General features: G+C 33.4%; 1 protein-coding gene across 1 annotated transcript in view; it reads right to left on the bottom strand.

Moving 5' to 3' along the window:
- GALNT13 (polypeptide N-acetylgalactosaminyltransferase 13) overlaps window positions 1-21,562 on the bottom strand; it is a 595,329-nt gene that overhangs the window by 465,922 nt on the left and 107,845 nt on the right. The window contains exon 2 of the mRNA XM_051986368.1: window positions 7,614-7,858. Within this exon, the coding sequence (XP_051842328.1) occupies window positions 7,614-7,755 (142 nt within the window). The 5' untranslated portion in view covers window positions 7,756-7,858. The remainder of the gene's footprint in view (window positions 1-7,613; window positions 7,859-21,562) is intronic.

Below are 21,562 nucleotides of genomic sequence, written 5' to 3' on the forward strand. Positions count from 1 at the left end.
TTCCAGAATACATTTTCCTGTTGGCTGGCTGGTCTCAGAGGAGAGTTCAGCTGGACTTGAGAGGAGCGACTCTGGTGCAGAGAGCACTTTGACTGATTTCAGCGGAATTACGCCAGAAGCCCTCTTTCCAAGGCAAGGCAGAATATATTCCACTTGGCTGGCTGGTGGCAGACAAAGAGTTTTCAGAGGATAAAACTACGAGTGGAGAGTTCAGTGGACAACCAGATTCATCTTCATCTCACACCACTGTAGCTGGTGGCTGGGCTCCTGCACGCCCCCCACTGAGACCAAGCTGGTGTGAAAGACTCACCAGAAAGCTAGCCGAGCCCCAAGTGAAGGAGACAAGAGATTCATTCCATCTCTGTGCTGGTTGGAGGCTGAAGAAAGCAGAGGCAGAGGCTGAAGGACAGAACCTTTAGATTTGGAGATATTTGGAGGGCCCTAAGCTAAACCGGCTGTGTTTTGAGAAGAACAAGAACTCCAACATTTGAACTCCTAACACATTAGTTTGAGCCTGAATATACATATACATATATGTATATGTACATATACAAAACAAAATGTTTCGATCTCAAAGTTACTTTTTTCCTTGAATATTTTTAGATTCTATCATGGCCTGTTTATTATTAGACAATTAATTTTTCTTTTTCTTTTTCTTTTTTTCACTTGGGGCCATTTTGCTTGCTGTTGTTGTTTTGTTGCATCAGAGAGGTGATGCCATGACATATAAATTAATTAGATTTAAGTGAAGGAAAGCTGTGCAAGGTTACCTACCTCATTTTCCCCTCCAGATCATATGGATCCAGTGGTCAGATATAGACTAAGATTACTGGAAATGGCTCCTAATGCAATTGGAGACCTTATTTTTTTAAGCTAATAGATGAGGAAACTGAAGGTGAGAGAAATTAAAGGGCTTAGCTCAGAGTCATATAGTCAGGGTCTAATATAAAATTTGAACTTATGTCTTCCTTAGTCCAAATCCAGTACTCTATACAACAAGCAGTTACTTAGCTCTAGATCTACAGTTTCAGACAACTGACCCGACATCCACTAAGTGAATGAATGCCTTATTCCTTTACTATTCCTAAAGGAGGAAATATAAATATACTGTACTATCATGTAGGAAGATGTTCCTAGGTTGTCAAGTAGGTGCTTTAGTCATAAAAAATTTGAAAATTACATAAAATAATTTGTCTTTCATCCTACAAATATCTATGACACAAAACTTATATAAGTAGAGATTTTAAATAACTATTACCTTTCTTCCCATTTTTCTTCTTTCTTTCTTTCTTTTCTTTTTCTTTCTTTCTTTCTTTCTTTTTTTTTGGGGGGGGGCAGCAGGACAATCAGTGTTAAGCTAATTGCCCATCATCACTAGTAAGTATTAGTAAGTGTTAAGTGACTGAGACAAGATTTGAACTTAAGTCCTCTTAATTCCAGGGCTAGTGCTCTATCCAGGGCTAGTGCCATCTAGCTACTCCCTTTTCCCTTTCTTTCAAAGAAGAATTAAGTTCCTTCAACTAATCTACAGGGATTCTTTGTTACCACTAATTGATGATGAGAATAAGTATTTAATGACCTCTAAAAACAATTTAGCTAAGTTTTCAAAACTTAGTTAATAAATGGATTTTACCCTTAAAATTTTTCATGAAATTCATATTTAAAATGTACAGTATAACAATATTAGTTTTTTTATTTAATCCTTTGAAATATATATATATATATATATACATATATATGTATATATATATACATATATATGTATATATATATGACATGAACTAGATAAGATCCTTTTGAATTTCCAAAGATTTTGGTATTCAAAAATTTAAATTATATTTTACAAATTTTACTTCATACAAAATAAAATGAAAATCTTTAAAGTATATAAAAGGCAAATATCACTTTCAGAACATTCAAAGTTTGCAAAAAAAGGTGTGTACGTGCCTATGTGTGTGTGTGTGTGTATGTGTCTGTGTCTGTGTCTGTGTTTTAGAGGTTATAAAATCAAAATCATCAGGCTTTTTGGTAACATGAATGCAGCATTTGTCAGTCAACAATTCAATAAGGATTTATTACATGACTGCTATGGGCCATGCACTGTGCTATACACTGTGAATACAAAAAGAGGCAAAAGATAGTCTTTACCTTCAAGGAGATCACAATCTATGGAGGAGAAAAGATACCAACAAATATATAGAAAATAATATAAATATAAAATGAACAGAAAATAATTATTGGAAGAAAAACCACTAGAATTAAGAGAGGTGTGGGAAGGATTAGTGTAGAAAATTGGGATGTAGTTGGGACTTAAGGGAGTTAGATACATCAGTGGTCATATATGAGGAGGATAAGCATGCCCAGGATAGGGAACAAACAGAGAAAATTTCCAGAGCCAAAAGATGGATCGTCTTGTTTTTGGAATAGCCAAGAAGCCAGTGTCACTGGATTAAAGAATATGGTTTAGGAAGCAAGATGTAAGAAGACAGGAAAGGTAGGAGGAAAATAGCCATAAAGGATCTTTCAATACCAAGAACAGGATTTTGTATTTGATTCTGAAGGTTTTCGAGAACCCTAGAATTTATTGAATGGGGGGGCAGGAGTGGTAAGCATGATCAGACTTACATTTTAAGAAAATTACTTTGGTGAGTGAATGAAGGATCAATTGTACTAGGAATAGACTTGAGACAAGTAGACTCATGTATAAAATTTATTAAAATAAAAGAAATGCTTCTTTAAAATTGTTGCCTTATACATATCAGGTAGTAGACTGAAAAGCAAATAACAAGCACTATCTAACTATCATTTTTCCTTCCTTAAATGGTTTTCAAATCATATGTGTTTACTAGGAACAATAAATATATTAGTTACATGCAAATGTCATGATCTTCTTGCCAATGGAAAGCTGCCATAGAAATGGCCTGAAGGAATAGCCAGAAACTTGGAAAATATAATCAGGCCTGATGCAAATTTCCAAGGTCAAAACAAATTTATGTAAGCCTAATAATAACTACTGCAAAATCATTTGCAAGGATGGCAGAATAGCCATTCATATTTTGTACCTTAGGGATATATTAATCCTACACTACATTTTATGCATCATATCTTACTTGACTACAGATAAAATTATGATCTGCATATACTAAAAACCACTGTAATAAGTTTTGAATAATTGCAATATCATGCATATATTATCATACATCTGGTCTATCTAACCTACAGGAGTTAAGGCATGATGGAAGATCCAATAAAATATTAGATAATCTTTATTGGATATTTAACCCCCTAATCCATCCAAACTTATTTTTTATTTATTCTTTGTCAGACTTATTTGGAACCAAATAGAACTACTTTCTCCCCAACAACCAAAGATCAAATGCAATATCTTTTTTTTAATCATTCATTGAATATCTTCCCAATATGCAAATCACTAATAGGAAGTATGAGAGCTAACTTTTCTGTATTGATCCTGAATCTTCCAGCCCAAGTCTTCATTTTGCTCTAGACCTCAGTAATTTCATGCTAGTGTTCATTCCTATATCCACTAAGAAAATTTTCTGCTTTTTAATGAGCCTTAACAATAGAATGATAATGAACCAGAGACTGAGTAGAGGCAACATATGGGCCCTAGTAATCAACAGGGGAACAAGTAAATCTGTATCAATATGATTCTAATTAGGCAAGTTTTTCTTTCATATGTTTCAACATTTTATTGGGTTAAGGGATTAAGGCATGAATGACTTTTGGCTATATTAACCTAAATCAGTGGTTCACACAACTACTATAGCACCACAATGGCCACAGCAGAGGCAGGGAAGCCATGTCCAATTAAATCAGTCAATGATAATTTATATTGCTAATTGTCCTTTCTATCTTATAGCTAAATAAACTTCCTTTTGTAAAATGTGAGATGGCCTAAAGTTATTACTTCCAGTCCAAGAACTGAATCATCTGATCAACTTGAAAGAGCCCAGACCACAACAATGATCATAGTTTTAAAGTGGAAGGGACGTTAGTAATATTCTCCAGTCCAACATTCTTATTTTACATGTAATTGGAATGTTTGGGTCTGTATATTAATCAGTGGAGCCCCTGATACTGACCCACTGAATACTATCCAATTCACTTGATAAAATTATAGGATGCAAGAGACAAATAATGGAGACAAGGAGTATTAAGGTTTTGACCCTTTTAGACTATGAGAGGTTATATTTGCAGTTTGTTAAGGGTGTGAAATGAGGAATTGTGTTAATAGTTCACTCATACTTTTATAAAATTTCCATTTCTTTAATTTTCTTTAATCTCTTTAGCAAGTATAAAGTAACTTGATAGAATTATACTATGATGTCTATCCAATGACTGCTTGAACAATCAGCCATGTTCTAGATTGCCTTAAAAAGCACAAGAAAGTTCTCAGAAAGGCGTTATCTCTGACATCTAAGAAGAACAAGTTATGGAAGACTAGATTTCCTTCTCATTCAGACTGCAAGTGCAGCTTGTACATCACAGGATTGTTGTGAGGAGTCAAATGAGATGACATTTGTAAAGAGTTTAGCATAATAATGATATAAAATATGCTCTTTGTATGGACTTGTCCCATTATGATTTCTCTTTGTCATAAGTCTCACTCCACTGCAGATCAGCACACAACTTCTGACCTTATATTTTGACAATGAAAAGACCTTATCAATTATATATATATATATCCATCATTTTACCACTGAAGAAAATGAGTTAAGAAAGGTTAAGTATCCAGCATATAATAAATTAGGCAGTAGACAATAAATCAACAAGCATTAGAAATATACTAAGCGCAAGACTTTGTTCTACATATTAACAGATACCTTATCTCTTGTTTCTCATTTGCTGCCTACTAGGCTACCTATGCTTATATAATGTCAACTATGATCTATGGTGTAATAATATTATACTAGGAATGAATATACTAAATAAGACATAAATATAAAATATCAAAATATAACTCAAGGATAACTTTTTATTTATTCAGACAAGCAATGCTATTTCTTTTTTAAACAAGTTATTTTAATGTAAAAAAGTCTACTAAATTCAGATGTAAAATGAAGACACATTATTTTAGTTGGAATAATTAAAGTGGGTTTAAATCTGTATAAAAGGATTTAAGATATAAAATTAAGGATTAAATTCAATGAAGTGACATTGATATTCTTGACCTTATAAAAAAGACTGTCATATTTCTGGTAAGTCAGGTTCTGTTATTGTTGGTGACTGACAAAATATTTCTACTTTCAGTCAAGTGAATAAGTGATTCCCTCCAATATGCAAGGAGGGCTGACTTATTCTAAAGCATTACACATAGATTAACTAATCAATCCATATATTAATTTATCAAAATCTGACAGATTTATAAAGTTCCCCTCTCTAAATAATCTTAGAAGGAAGGCATAAAATGCTTATATACCAGCTAAATGAGTCTTGGCTCTATCATTTCTTCCTTTTAAACTTCTTAATTCTGTAAGCTATTTAAGAAATAAAATTACTGAGTGTTTTTAGAAAGTAAGCATGTACAGCATTGCAGTTTAATATAAAAAGTAAATATTCAAAAACTTTGTATATTAAGATGAACTGTTTTGAAAAAGTAATTCACCCATTTTTCTAAAATGGGTTTAGTTTTTTATTTAAATCATTAAGACTGGATGTGTTTTCATTGTACTCTTTCTTTTTCACCTCATTTTTATTTCTTCTTCTAGTTTGCCATTTAAATCTTTAACAAGATGTTTGTCTGACTCAACTGAAGTATTCATGATCTATAAAAATGAAGCTTTATAGTTTTCAATCTTTTGGCCATATCCTTTTTTTTTTTTCTTCCTCCTAACCCTATTTTCCAATATATTTTTCACCATTCCCATACAGGCCTGCACTTGCACTGCAGTTACTTAGTATGAAAATAGATGTCCTTATGTCCTTCAATGAATGAGACTCTTTAAGCTGCTTTCAGTAATATAGGAAAGCTCTTGGACAACGATCTTGGAGATCACGGTACTAGAGAAGGAAAAATAATCTTATTTTCAAAAAGAGGAAGACATTGCAAACTATAGGCCAGTGAGATTTTCTTCAATTCCCAGAAAAATTCTTAGAAAAAATCACTAAGAATATAGTGAATGAATACCCAGAAAAGCAACTGCTAATTGCTAAGAATAACCATGGCACCATTGAGAACAGGTCATTGCAGACTAAACTTAATTCTGTTTTTATAGGATTACTAAATTGATAATGGATAAGGTAATTAATTAATCTACCAGGTTTCTGAAAAGTATTTGGTAAAGTACCACAAGAGGAATTAAATTTGTTCTGTTTGACCTCATAAAACCATACCAAGTATACCACAATTAAAAAAAAAAAAAGCAAAAACCAACCTCAGTGATGGCCTATTAATTAGAGAATTACAAAACTAGAACAGAATAATTGAGAAAGAAATACATTGGAAATTATTAAGCAGACGCTATAAAGCCATTTCTTAGAAATTCCTTAAAAGGTATGGAGTAAATTAGATGGATAATCAAATTTCTTACAAAAATAAAATTCTGATGTTTTGTGGAATATCATACAAACACACACACATGCACATATACATATGTATATGCAAAACATGCATATATGTATGTTACATGTGTGTACATGTGTGTACATATGCAGTGTACAATGAAACAATGAACTGTTAAAGCATCAAAGCAAGGCCATGTCCCACACAATGAGGGTGATCACATATCTTAAGTATATAAACTCAGTTCTACTTTAAAGTACCTTTTTATTTGCAAACAACAATCTTAGAAACTGATCAAAAGAATAAATAACAGGAAATTTTTTTGAAAAAATGATGCTATTTGATACTCATAATTGATTTCATTTTATACAAAACTTTAAAAGTAAATCTTATGTCACCTATGAAGCAGAGATTTTTCAAAGCAAATTTAAAACATAAAGATAGTTTCAGGTAGGATGTTTAAATTTTTCAAGTGGAATATTAAGCAAAATTAACTACTTCTGAAAAACCTATTTCCTAAGTATATTTCACAAACATTATTATAGTCATTGAAATATCAAACACTGATAAAACACTTATCAAATGGCTAGAAATTTGTGGTAAACAAATCTCTTTTTAATTTCTAGTTATATCTATTTCTTTATATAACCAATATATTGTTTATATATTATTATTAACCATTAAAGCAGGTTCTTTAGAGGATTTATTATTGTATTAAAATATTTGGTTGTTACTTTATAGTCTTGAAAGTATTTTGGATTGTATATCTTCAAGTAATTATGCAAATAGTTTTTTTCAGGAATTCATACTAAACTTTACATTTGAAAATAATTACATCTCCAAGAGATTTTAAGCATTACTGCATTTTATCTCTTCAAGTTACAACATGAAGAAAATGAGACTTTAAAAGATAGAGGCTTTGAAAGGGGCATTTTGTTAGTTTGTAAAAATAGGGATTAAAAGTTATTAAACTTGAATTATTGAGCTTTTCTTGTAATGTTTTTTTTTTCATTTTAAGAAGTTGATTATTTCTTCAGAAGTCACTGCTTTTTAATTTAAGAAAAAGAATTTCCATATTTAAAATACTTACCCCTTAATGCAGGCAGCAGGTACCTCTCTTTCTTGTCATCACATTTGTTACATTCACTAAAGTACTGGAGTAAAAAGACATCGACAAGAACCCACATTAGGGAAGTGGCTAAAGCCACTTTGCAGTAAACAAATCTCCTCATGACTCTCTTGATTTCCAGTTAAAAGACAAAATAAGGGCAGCTGCTACTGTGTTGAATCCAAGTCAAAGAGATAAAGATCCAGCACGAAAACAGGGGCATCACACTGTAAGGAAAATAGAAATTTGATTTACTATAGGCTGTTTCTTTTTGTGGAGGTGGTAAAACAGTCACTTATTCAAGGACTTCAGATTGGTACAAAGAAGCACTCAGACTTTTAAATATAGAATCAAGAATACAAGTAAATGAGAATTTCAAGTTGCCTAGAAGTCTGAATTTCTAATATCTAATCCTAATTTTATTTCTTGATCCTTTAAATGTGGTTATAAAAACTACAATGAATTGTAAATAAAATATCTGTTCTGGCATAGAAAATGAGGCTTTTGAAAATTCTAGTTTTGTGGAACTAGGAACAACATAATAATGCAAAATAATCCAAAATACCTTCTACTCCTTTTCTGACATGGAATCCTATTAGTTGAGATATACATAATACTTTCTTAGAAACCTTGGGTTTTAAAATACACGTGTGATGAGTGTGTGTGTGTGTGTGTGTGTATTTAAATGTGTAGATATTCAGAAGGAGATACAGAAGTTCAAAAAATATTAAGTTTCATTTTCCTGAGGCATGCTAGATATCTTTACTACCCAATCTTTGAATGAATGACACATGACTTCTCAAGATATAGCAACATAAGAGTTTCACAGTATATCTAGTCTAGTTTACATTTCAGAAAACTTTGCAAAAGACTCACAGTTAAAAAATGCATAAGACTGTATTGAGCACATTCTAATTTTGCTATGATTAACAAACAATTTGATTACTATTCAGGAGGTCTATTGAAATATTCAGGGTTTCAAATGTTAGTATTGTTTCTTTTTAAATTATAATTTGGGGATTTCTGCAGCCAGAATCAAGATGCTGGATTTGAGAGAGCACACAACTGATGTCTATCAAAATTCCCCTCTACATAATTCTAAAGTAAAGTTTCAAATCATATTTTCAAATGGTACAGCCAATAAATGTCAATGATATAACAACATGGTGGAGACAGAAGCAGCAATAGCTTCAGAAGTTCTCAAGCCCAGGTGAAGTGAAGATGACAGAGAGTGGACAGAGCTTTACCTGATCTCTTCCTGATGTCCTTCAGATCAACAACAGATCAAGCTTATGAATTGGTTTAAGAGGAAGAAAGATAGCAGAATGAATCCACAGCACAGTGACCCAGGGTAGTGTGGTGTCCAAGTGTTGGGGAATATATCAGGAGGCTCTTAGATAAAATACATCAGAGTTGGATACTATCCTGGTTGAAAAGCCAGTGAATCAGCAGATTAGCTAAGACATTCAATGCAAATAGAAAAAGCAAGCAGTGAGCCTCTGACATACTGAATAACTTGGGACTTGGACATACACACCCAGCACAGGAAGAAAGTCAGCAAGATGGATCCAGGGCAGTGTAAAGCTGCTCTTTCTTGTAGAGGGAGGTTGGGATAATCTCCCGTTTGCTCTAAGAGCAGATCTCAAACTTTAAAAAAATGAGCAAATTTTTTTTTTCTGACCATAGATAGTTTTTGTGGAGAAAGAGAAGAAGTTGGGGGGAGTGTCAAAATAGCAGAGAGCAGAGGTGGCTTTTTGTGAACTTCTCTGAGGTTCCTTCAAATTAACAGCAGAATAAGAGTAAGTTTTACAGAGACAGAACCCACACATATTTAGAGTACAACAAGTTTCTAAAAGATAATATAGTGGAAAAACTTCAGAAAAGGTCTGTTTCAATCAGCAATTGCTGAGCTCAGAAGGCAGTGCTAGGAGCCTAGGGAAGGGGACCAGAATAGGGAACCAGAACATTGTGGTATCCATGCACAGGGGAATCTACTGTGAAGCTCTTAGGCTATTCTTTCCTGATTGCAAGACTGTGATTAAGCAGATTTGTTGTAAGACCCACAAAAGCCAATACAAAAGGCAAATTGTGAGTCTCTGAGGCCTGGAAGACTGCAGGATTTGCCTATGCTTACCCAGAATAAGAGGTCAGTCAGCAGAACTTCCCCAAGGCAAACTAAAGGGGCTTTCACCTCTTTACCTTAAAAGAAGACCTCAACCTTTTAAAAAATGATCAAAAAGCAAAAAGAACTCTGATCATAGAGAGCTTTTATGGAGAAAGAGAAAAACAGATCTCAAACCCTGAGGATCCTAAAGATAATCCAGTTCCAGATGAAGCCCCAAAGGATGATATGAGTTGGTTCCAATTTCACTAGGCTCTCTTGGAAGAATTAAAAAAAAAAAAAAGATCTTAAAAGAAAGAAGAAAAATGGAGAAAGGAAATGAGATCTTTGCAGGAGAACATTGAAAAAGGAAAACCAGAAATTATCTGAACAAAGCTCTTTAAAATAGACTTGATGAGATGGAAAAGGCATATAACTCCTTAAAAGTGAATAAGAAAAAGAAAACAATTCACTGGAAAATAAAATCTGTGAAATGGAAAAAAATGCAATGAACAAAACACTTCATATAAAGGTTTAATTGGCCAAATGCAAAAGGAGATAAAAAAGCTACTGAAAAAAAATCCACTAAAATTATAATTGAAAAAAATGAAAGTGAATGACTCAATGAGATTACAGGAATCAAACAAAACTCAAAAAAATAAATAAAAAATAGAAGAAAATATAAAATACCTCACTGGAAATACAACTAACCTGGAAAATAGATCTTCAGTAAAGAAATATAAAACTTATTGAACTTCCTGAAAACCATGATGAAAAAAAGAGCTTGGACTTCATCTTTCAGGAAACCATCAAAGAAAACTACCTAAATATCTTAGAACCAGAAGACAAAATAGCTAATGAAAGAATTCACCAATTGCCCCCTAAAAAAGACCCCAAAATGAAAACTACAAGGAACATCATAGCTAAATTTCATAATTATTAAATCAAGGAGAAAATATTGTAAGCAGCCAGAAAGAAACATTTCAAGTATCAAGGAGCCACAATCAGGAATACCCAGGATATAGCAGCTTCCACTTAAAAAAATCGAAGGGCATGGAATCTAATATTCTAAAAGGCAAAGGAACTTGGATTACAACCAAGAATCAATTATCCAGCAAAACTGAGCATCATCTATCAGAGAAAAAATGAACATCTAATGAAACAGATAAATTTCATCTATTTCTGATAAAAAGCTGAATAGCAATTTTGATCATCAAACGCACAAAGAGAAGCAAAAAGAGATAAAAAGGAAAGAAAAAAATAGCTTTCTTTTAAAAGGTAAAAAGCTTATATGGGAAGATGATATGTGTAGCTCCGAAGATCTTTAACTCTGTTAGGGGTATACTTACAAGATGTAGGTATAATTTAATTTTATTGTGATGATTTTTAAAAGAAATTAGAGGAGGAATGGTGATTCTACTGGAAGAAGTGGGAAACAAAATTAAAATGGAGTAAATTACATTTCATGAGGAGGCAAAAAAAGACCTATTGCAATTGAGGAAAAGGAGGAAGGAGGGAGAATATTGTGCAAATCTTATTCTAATCAGAATTGGCTCAGAGGGAGAATATCAAACATATTTATTGCATGGAGAAGATTGTTTCCACCTGTAGGGAAGTAGGAGGGGAGGCTAATAGAAAAGAAAAGAGAAATAGAAGGGGAAAGATATAAAAAAGGGGCAAAGCAAAAGGGGAGGGTTGTTTGAGGGAGGGGGCAATCAGTGACAAAATATTGGGGAGAAGGAAAGGGGAAAAGGGAAGAAAAATATAACTGTGGGTAAACAAAATAGCAAAAAGAGATGATAATTTTATCTGTGAATGTGAATGGGATGAACATGCCCATAAATGAAAGAGAATAGCAAACTGGATTAAAAGCCAGAATCCTACAATTTGTTGTTTAAGAAATTTATTTAAAGCAGAGTGATACATTTAAAATAAAGGTAAAAGGCTGGAACAGGATGTATTATGCTTCAACTGAGGTTAAAAAAAATAAACAATCTAATTAAACAAGATAAGGAAGGAAACTACATCCTGCTTAAAGATAGCATTCAAATTCATAGGAAAGAAGTTAAGAGAGCTGCAAGAAGAATTTGACAGCAAAACTATACTAGTGGGGAATCTCAACTTTCATCTCTCAGAACTAGATTAATTGAACAAGAAAATAAATAAGAAAGAAGTTAAGTAAGCAAATAGAATTCTAAAAAAAACTTATGGATTTTAGATCTTTGGAGAAAATTGAATGGAGACATAAAGGAACATACCTTTTTCTTGGCAGTACAATGAACCTATACAAAAATGGACCATGTATTAAGGACATAAAAACGTTAAAATCAAATGTAAAAAGACAGAAATAGCAAATGCATTTTTCTCACATCATAATGCAAAAAAATTAAATGCAAATAAAAGGCTGGAAAATTAGACCAAAAATTAATTGGAAACTAAATAAGCTAATGCAAAAGAATGAGCATATGAAACAACAAAATATATACACAACCAGTAATTTCATCCAAGAATGACAACAATGAGACAACATACCAAAATTTGTAGTATAAAGCCAAAGTGGTTATTAGAGGAAATTTTATATCTCTAGATGCTTAATTGCATAAAATAGAGAAAGAGATAATGAATTGGGCTTTCATCTAAAAAAGATCAAAATAGAACAAGTTAAAAATCACCAAGTAAATACCAAATTTGAAATTCTGAAAATAAAAAGGGAGATTAATAACAATGAAAGTAAGAGAACTATTGAATTAATGGATAAAATTAAGAGTTAGTTTTATGAAAAAGTCAACAAAAATAGATAAATTTTAGTTAATATGATTAAAAAAGGAAAAAAAAAAGAAAATGAAATAGTTTGTCTCAAAAATGAAAAGGGATGGGGTGGAGCCAAGATGGCAGAGAAGGCACATGGACTTTCTAAACTCTCTCATACCCTCATGACCAACATTAAATTCAGCCCCCAAAATAGCGCTTGACTGGTAAAATCCACAAAGATTAGAAGTATAACAACTCACCAGCCGAAGATAATCTGGAATTTCATCAGAAAAGGATTGTCCTGAGGGGCCAGGGAGAAAATCACAACAAGCAGGGAGAAAACTAGAGGTTAACATAATGTGCAGACCAGGTGGGAATGGTCTCTGTGGTTAGAAAAATTACAGAGACGACACTGGCATAAACTGATTGCTCTGCAAAACAGTAGATCAGCAGAGAAATCAAAACCACTTTAAAAAATGCCAGAACCTAACAGGATCTGGCTAAACACACCCAAACCCAGAAATGACTCAGCATAGATCACAGCACAACTGTGCAACCCCAATCTGAAGTATGGGGCTTTTCCTTGGGGCATATACAAACCTGTACAGCAGTGGGGCACAGCCCAGGGTAGTCTCTAATCTGTACACTGAAGGACTTGGCCTGGGGCAATAGAACTGCCACAGCGTGACTTGCTTTGGGGCAAAGACACTTCCAGTCTGAGTGGGTTCGCTGGTCAGCTGCTAATATCTGGTAGAGACAATCACTACTTAGTTTTGAGCCTTAGGGCAGTCGTTAAACTACACAGTAGGGTTCTCCACTGGGCACTTCCATAACTCAGCCCGTGCTGAATCTCTTCCAGTACGGGGGGAGGGACTTTTGCCCAGAGCACTCCCCATACCTTGCTGCTTGAAGCCTGTTTACATCTTTCCCTGCTTTACAGAGGAAGCTGGTAACCCCCTTGCCCTGAAGACAGACCCTAAAGGCTTTTTTAAAAAATGAGTAAAAATATCAAAAGGACAATCAATAGCTTCTATAAAGAAAAAGAGCAGGTTTGCAACCCCAAGGAGATTAATAGCAAACAGTCTCCAGACAATACCCCAAAGGGGAATGTTACCTGGCCCTGCTTACATAACACTCTCCTAAAAGAGACCATTAAAAGTCTCAAAAGAGAGTTAAAAGAAAAATGGGGAAAGGAAAGAGAAGCTTTGCAAGAAAGTAACAGCTTCCTGAAATACGAATTGGAAAAGGTTTACAATTCCCAGGAAGTGCAGGAAAACAGAATTTGTGAATTTTAAAAAGGTAAAAAACATCCCAGGAAAGTAGGATTTGTGAATTGGAAAAGATAAAGAATTCACAAGAAAGTAGGATTTGTGAATTGGGAAAAGAAAATAATTCACTAAAAAAAAAATAGTGAAATGGAAAAAACAATTCTATAGAGCAAAACAACTCATTTAAAAACTCAATTGGACATATACAAAAAGAAGTAAAAAAGAAAAGCTAATTAAGAAAACAACTCATTAAAAATTAGAACTGAACAAATAGAAACCAATTCATTGAGACAGCAAGAATCAGTCAAGCAAAATAAAATAAAATAAAATAAAATAAATTGGAAAAAAAAAACCATGAAATATCTACTTGGAAAAATGACAGACCTGGAAAATAGATCTAGGAGACATAATCTGAGGATTATTGGACTTTCAGAAAATTATGATGAAAAAAAAGAGTCTAGATACAATTTTACAGGAAATCATCAAAGAGAACTGGCCAGAAGTAAAAAATCAGAAGGGAAAATAGGCATTGAAAGAATTTATTGAACACCTTCTGAAAAAGACCTTAAAATAAAAACTCCAAGGAATATTGTAGCCAAATTTCAGAACTATCAGATAAAGGAAAAATATTACAAGCAGCAGAAAAAACAAAAAACAAACAAACAAACAAAAAAAACAATTCAAATACAGAAGTGCCACAATAAGGATCACCCAAGATCTGGCTGCCTCCACATTAAAGGATCGAAGGGCCTGGAATCTGATATTCCAAGAAGCAAAAGAACTTGGAATGCAGCCAAGAATAAAGTACACAGCCAAGCTGAGCATTTTCTTCTAGGGAAGAAGATGGACATTTAATGAAACATATGAATTCCATTTGTTTCTAAGGAAAAACCAGAACTAAACAAAAAATTTGATCTCCAATCACAGGACTCAAGAGAAGCAAAAAAGGTAAAAGAAACTCTTGAGAATTGTATTTGTGTTGTGGATATACAAAAAGACTACATGTATAATTTCATTTTACTGATATAACATAAAAAAGGGAAGTAGAAATTGAAAAGGGATAATGTCAAAAGGGGGAAAGGATAAATAAAAAGAGGGCAACTGCCACCCACAAAGAGGCAAAGGAAACTTATCCTATCTGAGGGAATTTAGAGAGGGGGAGGAACATTGTGTGAATTTTACTCTCATTGGAGTTGGCTCAAAAAGAAAATAATTGACATACTTGTTTTACAGAAAATCTTCTCTCACTCATTAAAAAGGGGGAGAGGAAAAGGGAAAAGGAAAAGAATAATAAGGGAAGGGTACAAGAAAGGGGAAGAGACTCAAAGTGGGGAGGGAGGGATTCTAAAGAGGGTGAGCAGCGTGACACAAGTGAGGCACATAAGTTCAAAACTGGGAAAAAGGGTTGGGGGGGCAAGTAAAAGAAAAGCATAATCTGGAGATAATAAGATGGCAGGAAATACATAATTAGTCATTTTAACTGTAAATGTGAATGGGATGAACTCTTCCATTAAGCGGAGGCGGATAGCAGACTGGATCAAAAGTCAGAACCCTACAATATGTTGTTTATAGGAAACACATTTAAAGCAGGGAGATATATACAGAGTAAAGGTAAAAGACTGGAGCTGAATCTATTATGCTTTAGGTGAAGTCAAAAAAGCAGGGGTAGCCATCCTTATCTCGGAACAAGCCAAAGCAAAAATTGATGTAATTAAAAAAGATAAGGAAGGAAACTATATCTTGCTAAAGGTTAGCATAGACAATGAAGCAATATCAGTACTAAACATATGTGCACCAAGTGGTATAGCATCTAACTTCCTAAAGGAGAAGGTAAAAGAGTTGCAAGAAGAAATAGACAGCAAAACTGTAATAGTGGGAAATCTCAACCTTGCACTCTCAGAATTAGATAAATCAAACCACAAAACAAATAAGAAAGAAATTAAAGAGGTAAATACAATATTAGAAAAATTAGGTATGACAGATCTTTGGAGAAAACTGAATGGAGACAGGAAGGAATATACTTTTTTCTCAGCAGTCCATGGAGTCTATACAAAAATTGACCTGATATTTGGACATAAAGACCTCAAAATTAAATGCAGGAAGCTGAAATAGTAAGTGCTTTCTTTTCAGATCACAATGCAATAAAAACTACATTCAATAAAAAGTTAGGGATAAATAGACCAAAAAAGTAATTGGAAACATGAGACATCATACCAAATTTTGTGGGATGCAGCCAAAGCAGTAATAAGAGGAAATTTTATATCCTTACAGGGTTACTAGAATAAAATAGAGAAAGAGAAGAACAATGAATTGGGTTTGCAAGTAAAAAAAACTAGAAAAAGACCAAATTAAAAACCCCCAATCAAATACTAAATTTGAAATTCTAAAATTAAAAGGAGAAATTAATAATATTGAAAGTAAAAAAAAAATATATTGAACTAATAAATAAAATTAAGAGTTGGTTACAAAGAGAAATTCCATTGGAAGTAACTACGGATAGTATAAAGTACTTAGTATAAAGTATCTGCCAAGGGAAAATCAGAAACTTTATGAGCAACACTACAAAACACTTTCCACACAAATTAAGTCTGATCTATCCAATTGGAAAAATATTAAATGCTCTTGGATAGGGCAAGAAAATATCATAAAAAATGACAATACTACCTAATCTATTTATTTAGTGCTATACCAATCACACTCCCAAAAAACTATTTTAATGACCTAGAAAAAATAACAACAAATCCATTTGGAGAAACAAAAGATCAAGAATTTCAAGGGGATTCATGAAAAAAAAAATCAAATGAAGGTGGCCTAGCTGCACCAATCTAAAATTATATTATAAAGCAGTGGTTACCAAAACCATTTGGTATTGGCTAAGAAATGCATTAGTTGATCAGTGGAATAGGTTAGGTTCAAAGGACAAAACTGTCAATAACTTTAATACTCTAATGTTTGACAAACCCAAAGACCTCAGCTTTTGGGATAAGAATCCATTGTTTGACAAAAATTGCTGGGAAAATTGGAAACTAGTATGGCAGAAACTAGACATTGTCCCACACTTAACACCGTACATCAAGATAAGGTAAAAATGGGTTCATGACCTAGGCATAAAAAATGAGATTATAAATAAATTAGAGGAACACAGGATAGTTTACTTCTCTGACCTGTGAAAGAGGAAGGAGTTTATGACCAAAGCAGAAGTAGAAATCATTACTGATCACAAAATAGAAAATTTCGATTACATCAAATTGGAAAGTTTTTGTACAAACAAAACTAATGCAGACAAGATTAGAAGGGAAGTGATAAAGTGGGAAAATATTTTTACAGTCAAAGGTTCTGATAAAGGTTTCATTTCCAAAATATTTAGAGAATTGACTCTAATTTATAAGAAATCAAGCCATTCTCCAATTGATAAATGGTCAAAGGATATGAATAGACAATTCTCAGATGAAGAAATTGAAAGTATTTCTAGACATTTGAAAAAATGCTCCAAGTCATTATTAAACAGAAAAATGCAAATTAAGACAACTTTGAGATACCACTACACATCTGTCAGACTGGCTAGAATGATAGGGAAAGATAATGCGGAATATTGGACAGGATGTGGGAAACCAGGGACATTAATACATTGTTGGTGGAATTGTGAGTACATCCAACCATTCTGGAGAGCAATTTGGAAGTTTGCTCAAAAAGTTATCAATCTGTGTATACCCTTTGATCAGCAGTGTTACTACTGGGCTTATATCCCAAAGAGATCTTAAAGAAGGGAAAGGGACCTGTATATGCAAGAATGTTTGTGGCAGCGCTCTTTGTAGTGGTCAGAAACTGGAAACTGAGTAGATGGCCATCAAGTGGAGAATGGCTAAATAAACTGTGGTATGTGAATATTATGGAATATCATTGTTCAGTAAGAAATGACCAACAGCATGATTTCAGAAATGCCTGGAGAGACTTACATGAACTGATGCTGAGTGAAATGAGCAGGACCAGGAGATCATTATATACTTCAACAACAATATTATATGATCATCAATTCTGTTGGATGTGGCCCTCTTCAACAATGAGATGAATCAAATCTGTTCCAATAGAGCAGTAATGAATCGCACCAGCTACACCCAGTGAAAAAATGCTGGGAAATGAATGTGAACCACTACATAGAATTCCCAATCCCTATATTTTTGCCCGCCTGCATTTTTGATTTCCTTCACAGGCTAATTGTACAATATTTCAGAGTCCAATTATTTTTATACAGCAAAATAATGGTGTGGACATGTATACTTAGTTTGTATTTAATTTAAACTTTAACATATTTAACATGAACAGGATGAGGAGATCATTATATACTTCAACAACAATACTATATGATGATCAATTCTGATGGACCTGGCCATCTTCAGCAATAAGATGAACCAAATCAGTTCTAATGGAGCAGTAATGAAGTGAACCAGCTACACCCAGCAAAAGAACTCTGGGAGATGACTAAGAAACATTACATCATATTCCCAATCCCTATATTTTTGCCCACCTGCATTTTTGATTTCCTTCATAGGCTAACTGTACAATATGTCTGAGTCCGATTCTTTTTGTATGGCAAAATAATGGTTTGGACATTATACTTATTTTGTATTTAATTTATCCTCTAATATATTTAACATATATTGGTCATCCTACCATCTAGGGGAGGAGGTGGGGGGAAGGAGGGGAAAAATTGGAACAAAAGGTTTGACAATTGTCAATGCTGTAAAATTATCCATGCATATAACTTGTAAATAAAAAAGCTATTAAAATTTTTTTTAAAAAGACAAACATATTATTTCTAGCCCTGAGATAAATGGTAAAAAAGAGGCATTACATTGTTGGTGGAGTTGTGAACGAATCCAGCCATTCTGGAGAGCGATCTGGAATTATGCCCAAAAAGTTATCAAACTGTGCATACCCTTTGATCCAGCAGTGTTTCTATTGGGCTTATACCCCAAAGAGATACTAAAAAAGGGAAGGGGACCTGTATGTGCCAAAATGTTTGTAGCAGCCCTGTTTGTAGTGGCTAGAAACTGGAAAATGAATGGATGCCCATCAATTGGAGAATGGCTGGGTAAATTGTGGTATATGAATGTTATGGAATATTATTGCTCTGTAAGGAATGACCAGCAGGATGAATACAGAGAGGCTTGGAGAGACCTACATGGACTGATGCTAAGTGAGATGAGCAGAACCAGGAGATCATTATACACTTCGACAACGATATTGTATGAGGATGTATTCTGATGGAAGTGGATTTCTCTGACAAAGAGACTTAACTGAGTTTCATTGGAGAAATGATGGACAGAAACAGCTACACCCAAAGAAGGAATACTGGGAAATGAATGTGAACTATTTGCATTTTTGATTTTCTTCCCGAGTTATTTTTACCTTCTGAATCCAATTCTCCTTGTGCAACAAGAGAACTGTTCGGTTCTGCAAATATGTATTGTATCTAGGATATACTGCAACATGTTTAGCATATATAGGACTGCTTGCCATCCTGGGGGGGGGGGGGAGGAGGGAGGGAGGGGAAAAAAACGAAACATAAGTGATTGCAAGGGATAATGTCGTGTAAAAATTATCCTGGCATGGATTCTGTCAATACAAAATTATTATTAAATAAAATAAAATTAAAAAAAAAAGAGGCATTAGAGACACAAGATAAAGTCAGAAATATAGATATTTTCTTAACTTGGTATATTCTTTTCAGTTGTATTGGTTGTGAGGTTGGTGCAGCAACACATAGTTCTTCCCTATGTACTAAAAGAACTTTCAATCCCTTTTGCCAAAAGAAACTTATTCACCACTCTTCCCTAGAAGAGGTTAGTATAGAGTAAAAAAAAAAAAAACAAAAACAAAAAAACAAAAAAAAAACAAGTCTTCAAAGGATAAGGTCCAACCAATGGTAGCAGAGAGAATTCAGCAATCAAGAAAACAGTGTGTTGAAAAGATGTTATGGATGAAATAAATGGTAACATGAAAACTGGAGAAACAGTACCCAACAGAAAATAGCAGAAATCATCCAACTGTCATCATCAGATGACTAGCTTTAGAATCATGAGTGCCACAGTCACATGTATATCCTGGCTACACATTCCTCTCCCAGCATTCAATCTGACCTGGATACATGTGTACCTGGCTGTATGTTTGCCCTTTTGTACCAGTTCTTGGTTACATGCTCTCTCCATATATATGGAGTATATATGGTAACCTTAATAAAAGGGTAACTTAGTGTCCCCAATAGGCATGTGTGGAATGGTATTTTCTTATTTCTAATGCTTTGAATAGATATGTCATAAAATCTATTGGAAGCTAAAGAACTCTTTTTTTTTCCTCTTTTCCCTTTCAGAGATTCATTTCTAGAATAAAAAGCAATCAAAACCACAATGAATTTTAGAATGTTGCAAACAGTTTTTAAAGTTAACTATAAATCAATGAGAAAATATTACATAGTTATCTTTACAATGCACTAAACTTATCAAAGCATAGCTAGTATAGATTTTCATTAGCCATACTTGTCTCAGTACTCTTGTTTTTGTTCTCTTAGCATAGTTACATAATAGGTAGAAATTTATTCAATCTATTTTATATAACAATAATCTGAGCTGCCAAAATGAACCTCAAAAGTAACATTAAATTCAAAGGTCCTTGAGGAAATTTAAAATACCAAAAATCATTTGCTTCTGCTAGTCTTTCAGAAAATTCTATATAGATATATCTACCAATTTGCAGAAATTTAAGTGGGAATATAAAATAGTTAAATAAATTAAGAAACGGCTGAATGATTAGATCCAAAGAAAATTAATTAATGATTCTATGTCAAGCTCTGCAATCTGTTCTTTACTTCATGGCCACAGGGTTCTTTTTTTTTTTTTGTGGCTATATTCTACTCAAAAAATTCTACCTGGCTTGAATAAGGGCATCCACAATATGTTTATACAATTTTCTTTTCATTTGGAACTGGAGGTGATAAATAATATAATATATAACAGAATAGGGATCCAAAAAGACTGTGACAAAGGAAATGGTTACTCTTATCTATTAAAATACAATTTAATTTTGCTAAATATGAACTCCTTTACTTGAAATAAAAAACAAATTATACAAGTAGAGATTAAGGAAAATTAACTAGGAAGAAACAGTTCTTGTGTAAAACATTTGTTGATTTAACCAACTGCTTAATGATTCAACTGTCATAGGTCCCAAAAATATAATATCAAGATATATTTTGAAATAATGATAGACATATAAAAGAGGGTGCTAGTTCAATTAAAATACTTGACCTTGGTCAAATTACTTGCATTAGAATTCTTTTGTTCACTTCTGGATACACAATATTAGATAAAACTTTAATAAGTTAGAGTATGTCCATAAGAGAGTTTAAGAAGGTGAGGAAGCCAGGCATCATGCCATATGAGGTTTAAATTGCTGGAGGGATTGATAGAGGTTAGCCTAAAGAAGAGGAGAAAGTTTTTTTTTTTTTTTTTTAAATTTTTTATTTAATAATTACATTATATTGACACTCGTTTCTGTTCCGATTTTTTTCCCCCTCCCTCCCTCCACTCCCTCCCCTAGATGGCAAGCAGTCCTTTATATGTTGGATATGTTGCAGTATATCCTAGATACAATATATGTTTGCAGAACCGAACAGTTCTCTTGTTGCATAGGGAGAATTGGATTCAGAAGGTATAAATAATCCGGGAAGAAAAACAAAAATGCAGATAGTTTACATTCGTTTCCCAGTGTTCTTTCTTTGGGTGTAGCTGCTTTTGTCCGTCATTTATCAATTG

The sequence above is a fragment of the Antechinus flavipes genome, chromosome 3 (genome assembly GCF_016432865.1).
Source record: "Antechinus flavipes isolate AdamAnt ecotype Samford, QLD, Australia chromosome 3, AdamAnt_v2, whole genome shotgun sequence".
Lineage (NCBI taxonomy): Eukaryota > Metazoa > Chordata > Mammalia > Dasyuromorphia > Dasyuridae > Antechinus > Antechinus flavipes.